This window comes from Pan paniscus, chromosome 11 (assembly GCF_029289425.2).
Source record: "Pan paniscus chromosome 11, NHGRI_mPanPan1-v2.0_pri, whole genome shotgun sequence".
Taxonomy (NCBI): domain Eukaryota; kingdom Metazoa; phylum Chordata; class Mammalia; order Primates; family Hominidae; genus Pan; species Pan paniscus.
Window position 1 is genome coordinate 18,200,743 of NC_073260.2, and position 15,395 is coordinate 18,216,137.

A 15,395-nucleotide genomic window follows, 5' to 3' on the forward strand; every position below is an offset into this window, starting at 1 on the left:
GGTTTATAAAATAACCAATGTCTATAGCAAGATCAATAATACAAGTTGCCATGTTTTTTGACAGCAGCATCATTGATGGAAACCTGTTCTGTACATGTGAACTCACCTCTGCTCGCTCCTGGTTAATTTTCATAACAGTTCCATGAAGGGACTTCAGCTGGTCTTTGGCAATGGTGAGCTCAGCTGTGGCTAGCTTATCAGAGGTGGCCACGGCTTTCTTTAGTTTCTTCAGTTCTTTATCTAAACCAAAAACTTGCTCCTGAGATTTGGCATCTTCAAGTTTCTTCTAAAATAAAAGAAACATTAATTAAACAGATGAATCATTTGGCAGGAATGAATTCAGATGTAAGCTCCAGGAGGGTAGGGACTCTGTTCACTGCTGCCTAGAACAATACTTGATACACAGGAGGTACTCCACATATATCCAATGAATAAATAATAGATCTCAAAACTGTGAGAAACTTGGACTAGGTCTTCTTAGTCAAGAATCTTAGTGGTCATAACTTCATCCATTCATTGGAAAAACATTTCCTAGCACTACCACCACGGCATGGATGAACCTGCCTTTGAAATCACTGAATCAGGCTCTGGGCATAGGATGGTGGCAAAAGAATTTGGCATTTTTGAGAAAATGATAGGAGGAGCACAGTGAGAAATGGAGAGATCTAAACAGAGGCAAATCATGTAGGCCTCATAGGCTTAAGAATTTTGGTCTTACTCCTAAGAACAAAGGAAGCTACAGGAGGGGAGACTGATTACAGCCACTTGACATTTCAGAAAGAGCATCTTGGCTGCTCTGGGGAGCAGGGTCATGAGTAGAAGTGACAGATCGATCAGACAGCCACAGTAGTCATCCAGAAGAGAGATGATGACAGCACAAGGGTCTAGCATCAGAGAAGGAAAAAGGACATATATTCCAGATACATTTTAGAGATGGATTCAATAGGACTTGGAAACTGAAGAGTTCTCAGGGAAGGATGAAGCAAGGCATTCACTGAGGCTGGGAGAAAGCAGACAGCAGGTGTGAGGAATGAGAAGGTGTGAAACAGTGAGGCATGGGAGAGGAAGCTCACCACAGAAAAGGGTCATATTGTCTATTTGAGATTGGTAACTATGAGTTTATAATGACACCACAATACTGGATGGTGACTTTTTTCTCCAGGAACAACCAGTGGAAGTGCAGGCCCAAAGAAAGCAGAGAGCTTCAGTTTTGTCAGGGAAATAAAACAGTAGAAAAGGGCAAGGAACTTGAGGATATTTGTTAAAAAAAAAAAAAAGTTATAGTTGGTAGACCACAAAATTTAAGTTGGACAAGTAAGAAAGTAAAGACAAGGGCTTAACAGATAGCAAAGGTGGGGGTGAGGCTAATGAACTGGAAGCTCAATAAGGCTGACAAATTTTAAGTGTGTGGATACCAGCAAGATAAGCGGTTATGATCAGAGCAAGACACTTCAGTTTGTGATTTCAGAGGTGGGTGCAATTTTTAAACTTGACAAAGTCCAGAATGTGACAATGGGAGTAGATGGTTGAGGTGGAATGGAGAAAAGCCATTAAAGAGAGGCAGGGGTATTAGAAAGGATGATGAGGAGTTTAAAAGTAATTTCCCATGGATGTGTCCAACTGGACAAGAGGTTTCAAAGGAGTCAAACTCCTCCCAATATCATTTGTTAAGTACCACCTAATTAACTTGAAAGTCACTCCTTACATTCTCAATTCTCTTGTTTCCATCTACCACAACACATGGTCTTAGCTTCTTGATTCAATGACATGCATCCAGGTCCCACCTAGGTCAGGTTCAGCACTGTGCCAGCAATGCAGCCAGAGGTGACTACAGATCACACCCTTCTCAGCTGACCTAGTTGCCAGTGGGCAGGACACTGGCAGCAGGTACTTATGTGTCTCATTTTCTAAGTCTCCCCTACCTTTTTCTCTAACTCTCGGAGTTGGGCCAGAATTCTCTCCTTCTCTTCATCAGCTTCCTGAAGTTGGAGATCTGTAAGGCCTTGGATTTCCTCCATACTTTTTAGATTTTCTTGCAAATAGTGAATTTCATTCTCCATTTGCTGGATTCTTGCTTCATGTTGCCTCTTATCAAAATTCATCTGTGAAGAAATACAATTTCAAGAATGATTTTTAGGCAAAATATGTTTTAAGCAAAATAAAAACTTTTTATAGAATTATCACCCATTTTACAACAGGCTGTAACTTAATTTTTTACTAATGAGTTGTCAGGAATGGTTTTATCTTGAACGATCTCTAGGAGTCATTTGAATGTTTGCCTCTTCATTAAAATCATCACATCAAAAAATACCAGATTCTGGCAACACACCATACTCTAGGAATGTGGCATTATTTACCTGCCTGTTATAAAATAACTTGCCTTTGCTTCTAAATCAAGGAAAACACAATGTCACAAACAAGCCTGACTTTGACATTATAACCACATTCAGGGTTGAGTTTTAGTCACACCCAGCTTGACTTGTTGTAAGTGAAAATAACAACAATTATGTTGTATTTACATGACAAAGGAAGCATTGTAATTTGCTGAAAAACATTAATATTTGCCAAACACTTCCCTCCAGGTGCCTCTTGCCCTTGTCTTACTCTTGCTTCCAGGGCTCTCTCACAGGCCTGCCTGAACTCTTCTTGTCCAGTTGCCAGTTTCTCTCGCTGCAGAGCCATTTCTTCTTGGAGTTTTCTCTCTCTAACTTGTGCTTCATCTCTTTCCCACTTGGATCGTGCAAGAATTTCACTGAATTGTTTCTGTAAATCAGCAAGACTTTTCCCTAAGACATCTGAAGGACTATGGATGCTAGTAAGGAGGGGGAAAAATGGTATAAATGTGACACTTAATTTTTGATGCTGGCTGCAAACATGCTATTAACTTTAGCTCCAGAGTAAAAAGCTGTGTGGAGGGACTGGTGTCAATCTATAGCAATTTACTGACCATCTCCTAAGCGCAAATTATTGCCTTATCAAATGACTGCTGCCACTCTGAAAACATAGGCTCATATCAGGCTAACAATATTTGCTCCAAGAATAAATGCCCATTTCATATATTTGAAATAATTATGTTTTCTTTTGATGTTTCTTCTCTATTTAAAATGTATAATGTGGCTCTACTTCCTGACCATATATAATTAACTTTCAAGAAACAATAACTCTTAAATACCAAAAATTACTCTTAAATACCAAAAAAAAGATCCAAAATGTAAAAACAATCAGTGGCAGACAAATAAATTAAACAATCTTTTGTCTCAGTCATGAAAACATCATAAGGAGAACCTTACAAAAGAAATTTGCCATTAACAGAACTTAGAAAGGTGAGTTTATCATTGAACCTCACACTCACAACTCTCAAGTTGTGAGGCCCACTCTAGACTTGGAGGTCTTGCTTTTTCCTTACTTCATTTCCCCAGTTCCTAATTTCAGTTTTCTTCTTAGCTCATCCACACGAGCTGCCACTTCTTCTGGACGAACCAAACCATCAACCACATGGTTAAGGTGATTCTGGAAATCTTTAAGTTGCTGTTTTAACAGATTATTGTCATCCTATGGAGGGGGATGAAATAGGGATTATCTATTACATGCCAGCATATTTTCACTACTAACGAACTAACAAACATATCTAGACCACAGAACTAAATTCAGACAATGCCTCTTTCAAGTAAAAAGAAATTTCTAAAATTTCCGTATGATTAATCTACTTCAAACTCAGTGTAACAATGTTAACTGAAATGAAGAATTTAGAATGCAATTAACATGTTTTCAAGTGCCTGTTCCATCTGGAGTCCTCTTTATCTGTAAACTGTCCATGCCCATTGCCCCAAGGCAGCCCTTTCTGTAGTACTATCTAATCCTGGCCATAGATCATCTGACTAGAGGCCAGTCAACACATCAACTAGCCAGAAAATAGGTTCTCATTCTCTCCATAATTTGAAGCAAGATTCAGTACAGCAAGCCTATATAAATGCTGGACCTGAAAATATGTTAAATCAGGGCTGGGGTCTATGCTGGGCCACATACAATGCTCGGAGAGATGGAAAAAGAGAAATGAGAGAGCCCCTATATCAACATGAAAGGCAGAGCAGCTCTGGTTCCTAGCAAGCTGTCTCCTTTCTTGAGCTAGTGTGAGTAGGTTTTGGTTCATTGCAACTAAATGATTTCTGACAAAGACACGTAGAGTGGGTTTAACTTGTACTCAGGAGGTTAGTTGGCCAAGTAATCAAAGAATCTAGTTCTAACTAAGGTAGTCCCACAACACGTGTCAGCATTCTAGAAAGTTGACTTCACTTTCTACTTTGGAGAAGCCCCCTGAAGAATATTATATTAGTCCTTTTCTGCAAGAGATGTACACTTAAGTATTTGCAGGTGAAAGAAAGATGTATGAAATTTTTCTTTAAAATATTCCAGCAACAAAAGAGGTGGACAAAATGAAACAATGAATGTTGACAACTGTTTAGGTTGGGCAACGGGTAAATAAGGGTCATAAGCTATTCTGTTTTTGTGTTATATGCAAATTTCTATACTAAAAATGGAAAATGATAACTCAAGTAAGACCCAACATACACACACACCTCACATAGTAATGGAAAACATGTATATCTTTTATGATATTTGCTTCAGAAGTGGAACTGAGAGCAGTAAAAATTAAATTCCAGGTTATTAGATTTCTTTAAACTTCGAGGAACAAATATTTGAAGTGTTAGAGGAAGAGAACATTTGGGTGAGTTTAGTCTTATTTCTCTCAAATCCCCCTACGTAGTTTTTTTTGGAACCCTTCCTCCAAGCCACATAAACTCTGCCCTTTTATTTCTGGTGATAACAGCTACCATCTCAGCCAGCCAAGAGGCCCCCAACCTCACAGATTTGGAGACCTGAGTGATAATTCAGGTACTTGTTTGTTCAGACATCTGTCTTCTTCGAGAGTTTAATTATCTGAAAAATCCTATCCACCTGTTTTTCCTGCAGTTTGTTCAGCAGATTACTGTGAGAACAGCTATAAAAATATTGACATACATTCCCACAATTAAAAAATGATGACATTTTTAATAGCACCCTTTCCGAGAAGAGGATAGTGAAAACTATTTACAGATAAGAAATCCCACTGCAATTCACTCTAGTTAAATTCCTGGATAATTACAAAGACATTTCAGTGGAAGAGGATGCACCAATCTGATCCTTTTAGTTTGCTCTGGTGACAAATCTGCTTTTAGAAGAAAAGCAAGATACTGCTTTTGCCCATGAGTTTACACAGTATATTGTTTACTACTGACACTGCCTCTATCTCTTTGCACCATCATAAAAACAAAAGGAGATTCACAAATAATAATCTTAAAACAATGGTCACAAGAGAACAGGGGCTATGGTGCTGCTCCACCCAGAATTCTCTTTTTTCTAGTAATTCAAGTTGCTTACTACATGTTAGAGCAGGTTGCTAAGTGCCTGACTAAAGATATCATCATCTTTGGGTGTTCTGTGTAAGAATGTATTCTAAAACAACAAATCTCTACCTGCAAGTGTTTAAGTTTTGCATGGAGCTCACTGTTCTCTTGCTCCTTTTCTTCTGAGAACTGGGCTTTTCCAAGGGCATTCTTGAGGGCTTGCCTTTCCTTCTCAAGTTCTGCTTGAAGGGCTGATTGTTCTAACTGTCACCATAGGAAGCAATGACATGAAAGTGTAAAACAGCAATAATTTATGATTTTAAAAGGCACAAATAAATTTACATATACACACAATCCCTTGCTGGCTATAGTTTTACAACTCAATTTTATGTTTGTACTCCCAAATTTAAAAACCAAAGATAATTTTTTCACACAATCCTTAAACTATTATTAACACTTAAGAAGGAGTAAGCATCAGAATCAGCTCAGCCCAAATACACCAAATCAGAATCTTCAGGGGTGGGCCGAGGCACCTACCTTTAAAAGTTCTGCAAGTGATCCAACAATTATTGCTCTCCTTTCCCTTAGAGTAGTATTTTTTCAAACTGTGGTCCTCAAAAAAACTGTATCAACGCTAGGTATGTCTGTTAAAAATGCAGACACCTAAACTCTATCTCAGAAAAGAGATTCTGGATCAGAATCTCTAGAGTGGGTGGGGCCAAGGAATCTGTATTTATCAAGCATCACAAGTGAGTTCATGCAACTAAAGTTTACCAATCAGAGATCTGTAGATCTTCAGATCAGAGACAGGAGATCTGTTATGCTTCATATTCTCAATGTGTGGTTTGAAGACCAATCCTGGCAGTCTTGGTGCTGAGGGAGGGGGAATGTCCCTTTCAATACCAAGTGAATTGGTGAAAAGGCCAGGCTCTTAAAATAATTTTGTCAAGACTTATGAGAAGAAAATAAAAGCCAATCAAAGTACAAAGGACAGTGTATTTCAAGCTAGTACAGTCTGGCTTGAAAAGAGGAGAATTTATTAAGGAAAATGCCATCTAGAAATTTTATTTATTATTATTTTAAAATATTTACTGTTATTTTAATTGTTTTCCTAAAACCTCCTGATTTCTGAGACTCTGATCTTGTCAACTATACTTCTACAAAACTCGGTACTCTTGAGAAATACAATCCTGACAACTGTCAAGTGATGATCTGATATCTCGTAAGTAAAGAAATATACATAATTACTATAATAAACCAGATATATTTCTAGTTCCTTTTCTAACCATATGAATTATTTTTACATGCATTCCTGAGATTCAAAATATCTTATTTATTTCATTTTCATCAAATAGGCACATATTGACGCTTCTCATATGCCAGGCACAGAAAAAGCAGAAACAAACAGATACAATTTGGGCATTCACTGAGCTCTGAGTCTAGCTGGGGTAAAACAAACAGATCATCTAGGAGCATCTAAACAGATGATCATCATATGCATGATAAATACCTTTACTGTGCACAGGTTATAGGAAAACCGAAGTAGAGTCCTGAGCCCAGATTTTCAGCAGGCAGAAAGGAAAGGTTGAGGTGGGCTTCCTGAAAGAAGATGCAGCTCATCTGGCTAATAAATTGTATTTTTAATCTGATAAAGAATATATTACAACTGGCCTCTGCCTGCCTCTCTGCCTTTACCTCTCATTCTCTTTCCTCACTCCTCTCCCTGCTCCTGGCATCCTGGAGGCATACGTTCAGCACTTCAAATGTACTATATGCTCTCTCTCCTCACCTCTCTGCCTAGAATACAAATACCTTACCTTTACCCCTTTCACCCTGTCCCCTCTGCGTGGCCAAATCCTACTCATCCATCAGCCATCAGCTGAAACATCATTTCTGTAGGGTGGTCTTCCCTGACTACTTCCTCCTTGGCCAAAGAATCCTGTCCCTTTCTTTCTTCCATACCTGTTTCACCTGCTGGACTAAAGTTTACCAATCAGAGATCTGTCAGCTCCACAGGATGGTGACCATGTCTGTGCTTTCCCTAGAGAATCCACAGTACCTGGCCCTCAATGGCCAATCAATAAATATTTATTGGATATGTTTTCTGTAACTTGCAAATATAATTTAAACTAGTGGATCTTTCAACCAACCCTAAAAGGAGACAGCAAACTACAACTTATCATCAACCTAAAAGAGGTCTCGGCCAGGTATGGTGGCCCATGCCTGTAATCCCAGCACTTTGGGAGGCTGAGGTGGGTGGATCGCCTGAGGTCGGGAGTTTGTAGACCAGCCTGACCAACATGGTGAAACCCCATCTCCACTAACATACAAAAAATTGGCCAGGCATGGTGGCGCGCACCTGTAGTCCCAGCTACTCAGGAGGCTGAGGCAGGAAAATCACTTGAACCCGGGAGGCGGAGGTTGCAGTGAGCCGACATCATGCCACTGCACTCCAGCCTAGCAACAGAGCAAGACTCTGTCTCAAAAAAAAAAGTCCTTAAACCTGTTCTAAGAAGGAAAAACTAGCATTTATTGAGTATCAACTGTCAGATGCTTTCATGTCCATTATCTCATTTATCTTCCCCATAAGCCATTTTACAGAGGAGGAAAAGGCTGGGAGGCTCAGAGCTATGAACTGATTTGCCCGTGTTCACACAGGGGTAGTTATTAGCACTCACAATGTCTGACTCCAAAATTCTGCCTTTCCCATCACTCCATATATATTGTATGAAAAAACGCTTAATTTTAAATTAAGACATAAATAAAAGAAGGATGATATCTTAAGGCACAGGGTACTCAGTTTCCAGTTGGCTTCATGCTCCTACTTACCTGGGTAAGTCTTGTTACTTTTTCCAACTCTTCCTTGAGCTGGTTGGCTTCAGCATCCCTTAGGTTTAGCCGAGCCTCTAGCTCAGCTTCATAGGCACTGAGATCTCCCTGGGTCTGCTGCAAAGACGCATTCACCTCATGCTGCTCCTGGAGGGCACTTTCTAGCTCTGCAAGCTCCTAGAAAGATTCAGTGGGTTTAACTATGGAACCCTCACTGTGCTGCTTAAGCATTTGCAAGGCATTATAAGTAACTTGAGCACTGTAAACCAAATGCTGGCCAGCTACTGCTGCCTGCCACAAAGTTTTCAGTAGCAATATGACGAAGCCTCAGGTTGTGCATATCCTGGTTGGAAAACAAAACCCTGGCTAAATGTAATCAAGAAAGTCAGTAAGCTCCCAACATATTGTTTTTCAAAGGGACCAGTTCTGTGATACTTATGAGTCTAAAAACATAAGGAGGAAGAAAGGAAGGAAAAAAAGAGTAGGATAAGATTTAATGCTTATTTTTCATCTGATGTTGGACAAAATGTTTTCATATTCATTATTTCATTGTATCTTCACAATAACTCTATAAGGCAACTTGCGGTTTTACAGATGAGGAATTGTAGAATGAATATCTAAGTAAATTGCACAGGGCTATGTAGCTAGAAAAAGGATAGTCAGCATACAAATGTAGATCTCTGACTCCAAACCCCATACTCTCTCTATTAAACCATAGCATGTTCATTTATCAGAAGAACAAAATGGGACCGGCACTCTCTAATATTAAGGATGATAAGAGTACCTTAAATGAGTGCTAACAAGAATATAAGTACATATTTATTAGCATACCATGGTTCTGATTCATTTTAGTCCATTTGTGTTTTGTGATTAAACCTTATCTCTTTCATCTATTTACTTGGGATCAAACTATTACAGATTAAAGAGGAGGATTCTACGATGAGAACTACAAAAGAACTGTCCAAAAACCACTTGGCAATTCAATCATTTGGGCTGCTTGTTTAAAATACAGATACTACATATAACCAACCAAAGATTATTATCCAGAATATGTAAAGAATTCCTACAAATCTTTAAGAAAAGGCAGAGACAGTTCAACAAAAAATAGAATAGGGAATTCACTCAAGAGGAAACCTGAACAGCAAATGAAAGGTGATCAGCCTCTCCAGTAACCAGGGGAAAACGCAGTTAACTTAAGATACTATTTTACATAGAACATAGAGATACAAGTTAAACACACCATGAGGAAACAATCAGTCAAACCCAGAACATGGTTCAATCTACAGAATACCAGCCTGGATTTCACACACGCATGTGCACACACACACACATTCTTGGGACAATCAAGAAAATCTGAATATGGTTCAGATATTAGAGGACCTTAGGGCCGGGTACAGTGGCTCATGCCTGTAATCCCAGCACTTTGGGAGGCCAAGGCGGGTGGATCACGAAGTCAGGAGATTGAGACCATCCTGGCCAACATGGTGAAACCTATCTCTACCAAAACACACACACAAAAAAATTAGCCAGGCGTGGTGGTACATGCCTGTAGCCCCAGCTACTTAGGAGGCTGAGGCAGGGGAATCACTTGAACCTGGGAGGCGGAGGTTGCAGTGAGCAAAGATCATGCCACTGCATTCCCAGCCTGGTGACAGAGCAAGACTCCATCTCAAAAAAAAAAAAAAAAAAAAAAGATATTAGAGGACATTAGGGAATTACCGTCATTTTTCTTAGGTGTAATAATGATATCGTAGTGATGCAGGAAAATGCTCTTAAAAAAATGTGTGTTGAAGGGATGATGTTATGATATCTGCAACTTTCTAATGAGCAAAGGAAAAAAGTATGTGTCTATGAGAAAGAGAAAATAAATAAATCAAAATATTTATTGAATCCAAGAGGGTTCACAGATGTTCACCAAACTATTTGTTCAACTTTCTTGTAACTGTAAACATCTTCACAATAGAAAGATGGAAAGAAGGCCTTTAAAGCTCAGCAGACTGGCAAACATGAAGTCTGATAAAATACTGAATTTCCTAAATTTGATAATTATTCTGTGTTTATGTTAGAAAATGTCCTTGTTCATAGGAAATACATACTGAAATATTTAGAAGCAAAGGAGCATGATGTCTACAACTGATTTCCAAATGGTTCAGGAAAAAAAATCTGTATAAAAATATATATAAAATTGAATCCTATTCCAAGATGGCCGAATAGGAACAGCTTGGTCTGCAGCTCCCAGCGTGATCGACGCAGACGACGGGTGATTTCTGCATTTCCAACTGAGGTACCTGGTTTATCTCATTGGCACTGATTGGACAGTGGGTGCAGCCCATGGAGGGCGACCCGAAGCAGGGTGGGGCACCGCCTCACCCAGGAAATGCAAGGTGTCGGGGGATTTCCCTTTCCTAGCCAAGGGAAGCCGTACATTCACAGAAGACAGTACCTGGAAAAACAGGACACTTTCGCCCAAATACTGTGCTTTTCCAATGGTCTTAGCAAACAGCACACCAGGAGATCATATCCCACACCTGGCTCAGTGGGTCCCATGCTCACAGAGCCTTGCTCGCTGCTAGTGCAGCAGTCTGAGATAGACCTTGGAGGCAGCAGCCTGGCAGGGGGAGGGGCGTTCACCATTGCTGAGGCTTGAGTAGGTAAACACAGCAGCCAGGAAGCTCGAACTGGGCGGAGCCCACCGCAGCTCAGCAAGACCTCTGCCTCTACATGTAGACTCCACCTTTAGGAGCAGGGCATAGCTGAACAAAAGGCAGCAGAAACTTCTGCAGACTCAAACGTCCCTGTAGGACAGCTCTGAAGAGAGCAGTGGTTCTCCCAGCACAGTGTTTGAGCTCAGAGAACGGACAGACTGCCTCCTCAAGTGGGTCCCTGACCCCCGTGTAGCCTAACTGGGAGACACCTCCCAGTAGGGGCCAACTGACACATCATACAGGCGGGTGCCCCTCTGGGAAGAAGCTTCCAGAGAAAGGATTAGGCAGCAATATTTGCTGTTCTGCAGCCTCTACTTGTGATACCGAGGCAAACAGGGTCTGGAGTGGACCTCTAGCAAACTCCAACAGACCAGCAGCTGAGGGACCTGACTGTTAGAAGGAAAACTAACAAACAGAAAGGAATAGCCTTAACATCAACAAAAAGGACATCCACACCAAAACCCCATCTGGAGGTAGACCAAAGACCAAAGGCCAAAGGTAGATAAAACCACAAAGATGGGGAGAAACCACAGCAGAAAAGCTGAAAATTCTAAAAACCGAGCACCTCTTCTCCTCCAAAGGATGGCAGCTTCTCACCAGCAACAGAACAAGGCTGGATGGAGAATGACTTTGATGAGCTGAAAGAAGTAGGCTTCAGAAGGTCGGTAATAACAAACTTCTTCAAGTTAAAGGACGATGTTTGAACCCATTGAAAGGAAGCTAAAAACCTTGAAAAAAGATTAGACGAATGGCTAATTAGAATAAAGAGTGTAGAGAAGACCTTAAATGACCTGATGGAGCTGAAAACCATGGCATGAGAACTACGTAACACATGCACAAGCTTCAATAGCTAATTTGATCAAGTGGAAGAAAGGGTATCAGTGACTGAAGATCAAATTAACGAAATAAAGCAAGAAGAGAAGTTTAGAGAAAAAAGAGTAAAAAGAAATGAACAAAGCCTCCAAGAAATATGGGACTATGTGAAAAGACCAAATCTACGTTTGAATGGTGTACGTGAAAAGTGACAGGGAGAATGGAACTAAGTTGGAAAACACTCTTCAGGATATTATCCAGGAGAACTTCCCTAACCTAGCAAGGCAGGCCAACATTCAAATTCAGGAAATACAGAGAACACCACAAAGATACTCCTCGAGAAGAGCAACTCCAAGACACATAATTGTCAGATTCTCTAAGGTTGACATGAAGGAAAAAATGTAAGGGCAGCCAGAGAGAAAGGCTGGGTTACCCACAAAGGGAAGCCCATCAGACTAACAGCAGATCTCTCAGAAACTCTACAAGCCAGAAGAGAGTAGAGGCCAATATTCAACATTCTTAAAAGAAAATAATTTTCAACCCAGAATTTCATATTCAACCAAACTAAGCTTCATGAGTGAAGGAGAAATAAAATCCTTTACAGACAAGCAAATGCTGAGAGATTCTGTCACCACCAGGCCTGCCTTACAAGAGCTCCTGAAGGAAGCACTAAACATGGAAAGGAACAACCCGTACCAGCCACTGCAAAAACATGCCAAATTGTAAAGACCATCAATGCCAGGAAGAAACTGCATCAACTAACGGACAAAATAACCAGCTAGCATCATAACAACAGGATCAAATCCACACATAACAATATTAACCGTAAATGTAAATGGGCTAAATGCCCCCAATTAAAAGACACAGACTGGCAAATTGGATAAAGAGTCAAGACCCATCAGTGTGCTATATTCAGGAGACCCATTTCATGTGCAGAGACACACATAGGTTCAAAATAAAGGGATGGAGGAAGATCTACCAAGCAAATGGAAAGCAAAAAAAAGCAGGGCCTGCAATCCTAGTCTCTGATAAAACAGACTTTAAACCAACAAAGATCAAAAGCGACAAAGAAGGGTATTACATAATGGTGAAGGGATCAATTCAACAAGAAGGGCTGACTATCCTAAACATATATGCACCCAATACAGGAGAACCCAGATTCATAAAGCAAGTCCTTAGAGACCTACAAAGAGACTTAGACTCCTACACAATAATAATGGGAGACTTTAACACCCCACTGTCAATATTAGACAGATCAACAAGACAGAAGGTTAACAAGGATATCCAGGACTTGAACTCAGCTCTGCACCAAGCAGACCTAATAGATATCTACAGAATTCTCCACCCCAAATCAACAGAATATACATTCTTCTCAGCACCACATCTCACTTATTCCAAAATTGACCACATAGTTGGAAGTAAAGCACTCCTCAAAAAATGTAAAAGAACAGAAATCACAACAAACTGTCTCTCAGACCACAGTGCAATCAAATTAGAACTCAGGATTAAGAAACTCACTCAAAACCACTCAACTACATGGAAACTAAACGACGTGCTCCTAATGACTACTGGATACACAATGAAATGAAGGCAGAAATAAAGATGTTCTTTGAAACCAATGAGAACAAAGACACAACATACCAGAATCTCTGGGACACATTTAAAGCAGTGTGTAAAGGGAAATGTATAGCACTAAATGCCCACAAGAGAAAGCAGGAAAGATCTAAAATCAATGCCCTAACAACACAATTAAAAGAACTAGAGAAGCAAGAGCAAACACATTCAAAAGCTAGCAGAAGGCAAGAAACAACTAAGATCAGAGCCAAACTAAAGGGGATAGAGACACAAAAAACCCTTCAAAAGAATCAGTGAATCCAGGAGCTGGTTTTTTGAAAAGATCAACAAAATAGATAGACCGCTAGCAAAACTAACAAAGAAGAAAAGAGGGTAGAATCAAATAGATGCAATAAAAAATGATAAAGAGGATATCACCACCAATCCCACAGAGATACAAACCACCATCAGAGAATACTATAAACACCTTTATGCAAATAAACTAGAAAATCTAGAAGAAACGGATAAATTCCTGGACACATACACTCTCCCAAGACTAAACCAGGAAGAAGTTGAATCTCTGAATAGACCAATAACAGGATCTGAAATTGAGGCAATAATTAATAGCCTACCAACCAAAAAAACTCCAGGACCAGATGGATTCACAGCTGAATTCTACCAGAGGTACAAAGAGGAGCTGGTACCATTCCTTCTGAAACTCTTCCAATGAATAGAAAAAGAGGGAATCCTCCCTAACTCATTTTATGAGGCCAGCATCATCCTGATACCAAAGCCTGGCAGAGACACAACAAAAAAAGAGAATTTTCGACCAATATCCCTGATGAACATCGATGTGAAAATCCTCAATAAAATACTGGCAAACTGAATCCAGCAGCACATCAAAAAGCTTATCCACCACGATCAAGTCGGCTTCATCCCTGGGATGCAAGGCTGGTTCAACATACACAAATCAATAAACATAATCCATCACATAAACAGAACTAATGACAAAAACCACATGATATCTCAATAGATGCAGAAAAGGCCTTCAACAAACTTCAATAGCCCTTCGTGCTAAAAACTGTCAATAAACTAGGTATTGATGGCACGTATCTCAAAATAATAAGAGCTATTTATGACAAACCCACAGCCAATATCATACTGAATGGGCAAAAACTGGAAGCATTCCCTTTGAAAACTGGCACAAGACAGGGATGCCCTCTCTCACCACTCCTATTCAACATAGTGTTGGAAGTTCCGGCCAGGGCAATCAGACAAGAGAAAGAAATAAAGGGTATTCAATTAGGAAAAGAGGAAGTCAAATTGTCTCAGTTTGCAGATGACATGATTGTATATTTAGAAAACCCCATCGTCTCAGCCAAAATCTCCTTAAGCTGATATGCAACTTCAGCAAAGTCTCAGGATACAAAAATCAATGTGCAAAAATCACATGCATTCCTATACACCAATAATAGACAAACAGAGAGCCAAATCGTGAGTGAACTCCCATTCACAATTGCTACAAAGAGAGTAAAATACCTAGGAATCCAACTTACAAGGGATGTGAAGGACGTCTTCAAGAACTACAAACCACAGCTCAACAAAATAAAAGAGGACACAAACAAATGGAAGAACATTCCATGCTCATGGGTAGGAAGAATCAATACCGTGAAAATGGCCATACTGCCCAAGGTAATTTATAGATTCAATGCCATTCCCATCAAGCTACCAATGACTTTCTTCACAGAATTCGAAAAAACTACTTTAAAGTTCATATGGAACCAAAAAAGAGCCTGCATTGCCAAGACAATCCTAAGCAAAAAGAACAAAGCTGGAGGCATCATGCTACCTGACTTTAAACTATACTACAAGGCTACAGTAAACAAAACAACATGGTACTGGTACCAAAACAGATATAGAGACCAATGGAACAGAACAGAGACCTCAGAAATAAATAACACCACACATCTACAACCATCTGATCTTTGACAAACCTGACAAAAACAAGAAATGGGGAAAGGATTCACTATTTAATAAATGGTGCTGGGAAAACTGGCTAGCCATATGTAGAAAGCTGAAACTGGATCTCTTCCTTACACCTTATACAAAA

At 39.9% G+C, this 15,395-nt stretch overlaps 1 protein-coding gene across 4 annotated transcripts in view; it reads right to left on the minus strand.

The window, feature by feature from the left end:
- CNTRL (centriolin) overlaps positions 1-15,395 on the minus strand; it is a 103,738-nt gene that overhangs the window by 33,459 nt on the left and 54,884 nt on the right. For all 4 annotated transcript variants that reach the window (XM_055117680.2, XM_057298651.2, XM_063594243.1 and 1 more), the window contains 6 exons: positions 8,214-8,390; positions 5,514-5,648; positions 3,407-3,552; positions 2,605-2,812; positions 1,923-2,102; positions 107-286 (listed from right to left, as the gene is read on the minus strand). In XM_055117680.2, coding sequence (XP_054973655.1) covers positions 107-286; positions 1,923-2,102; positions 2,605-2,812; positions 3,407-3,552; positions 5,514-5,648; positions 8,214-8,390 — 1,026 coding nt within the window. The remainder of the gene's footprint in view (positions 1-106; positions 287-1,922; positions 2,103-2,604; positions 2,813-3,406; positions 3,553-5,513; positions 5,649-8,213; positions 8,391-15,395) is intronic.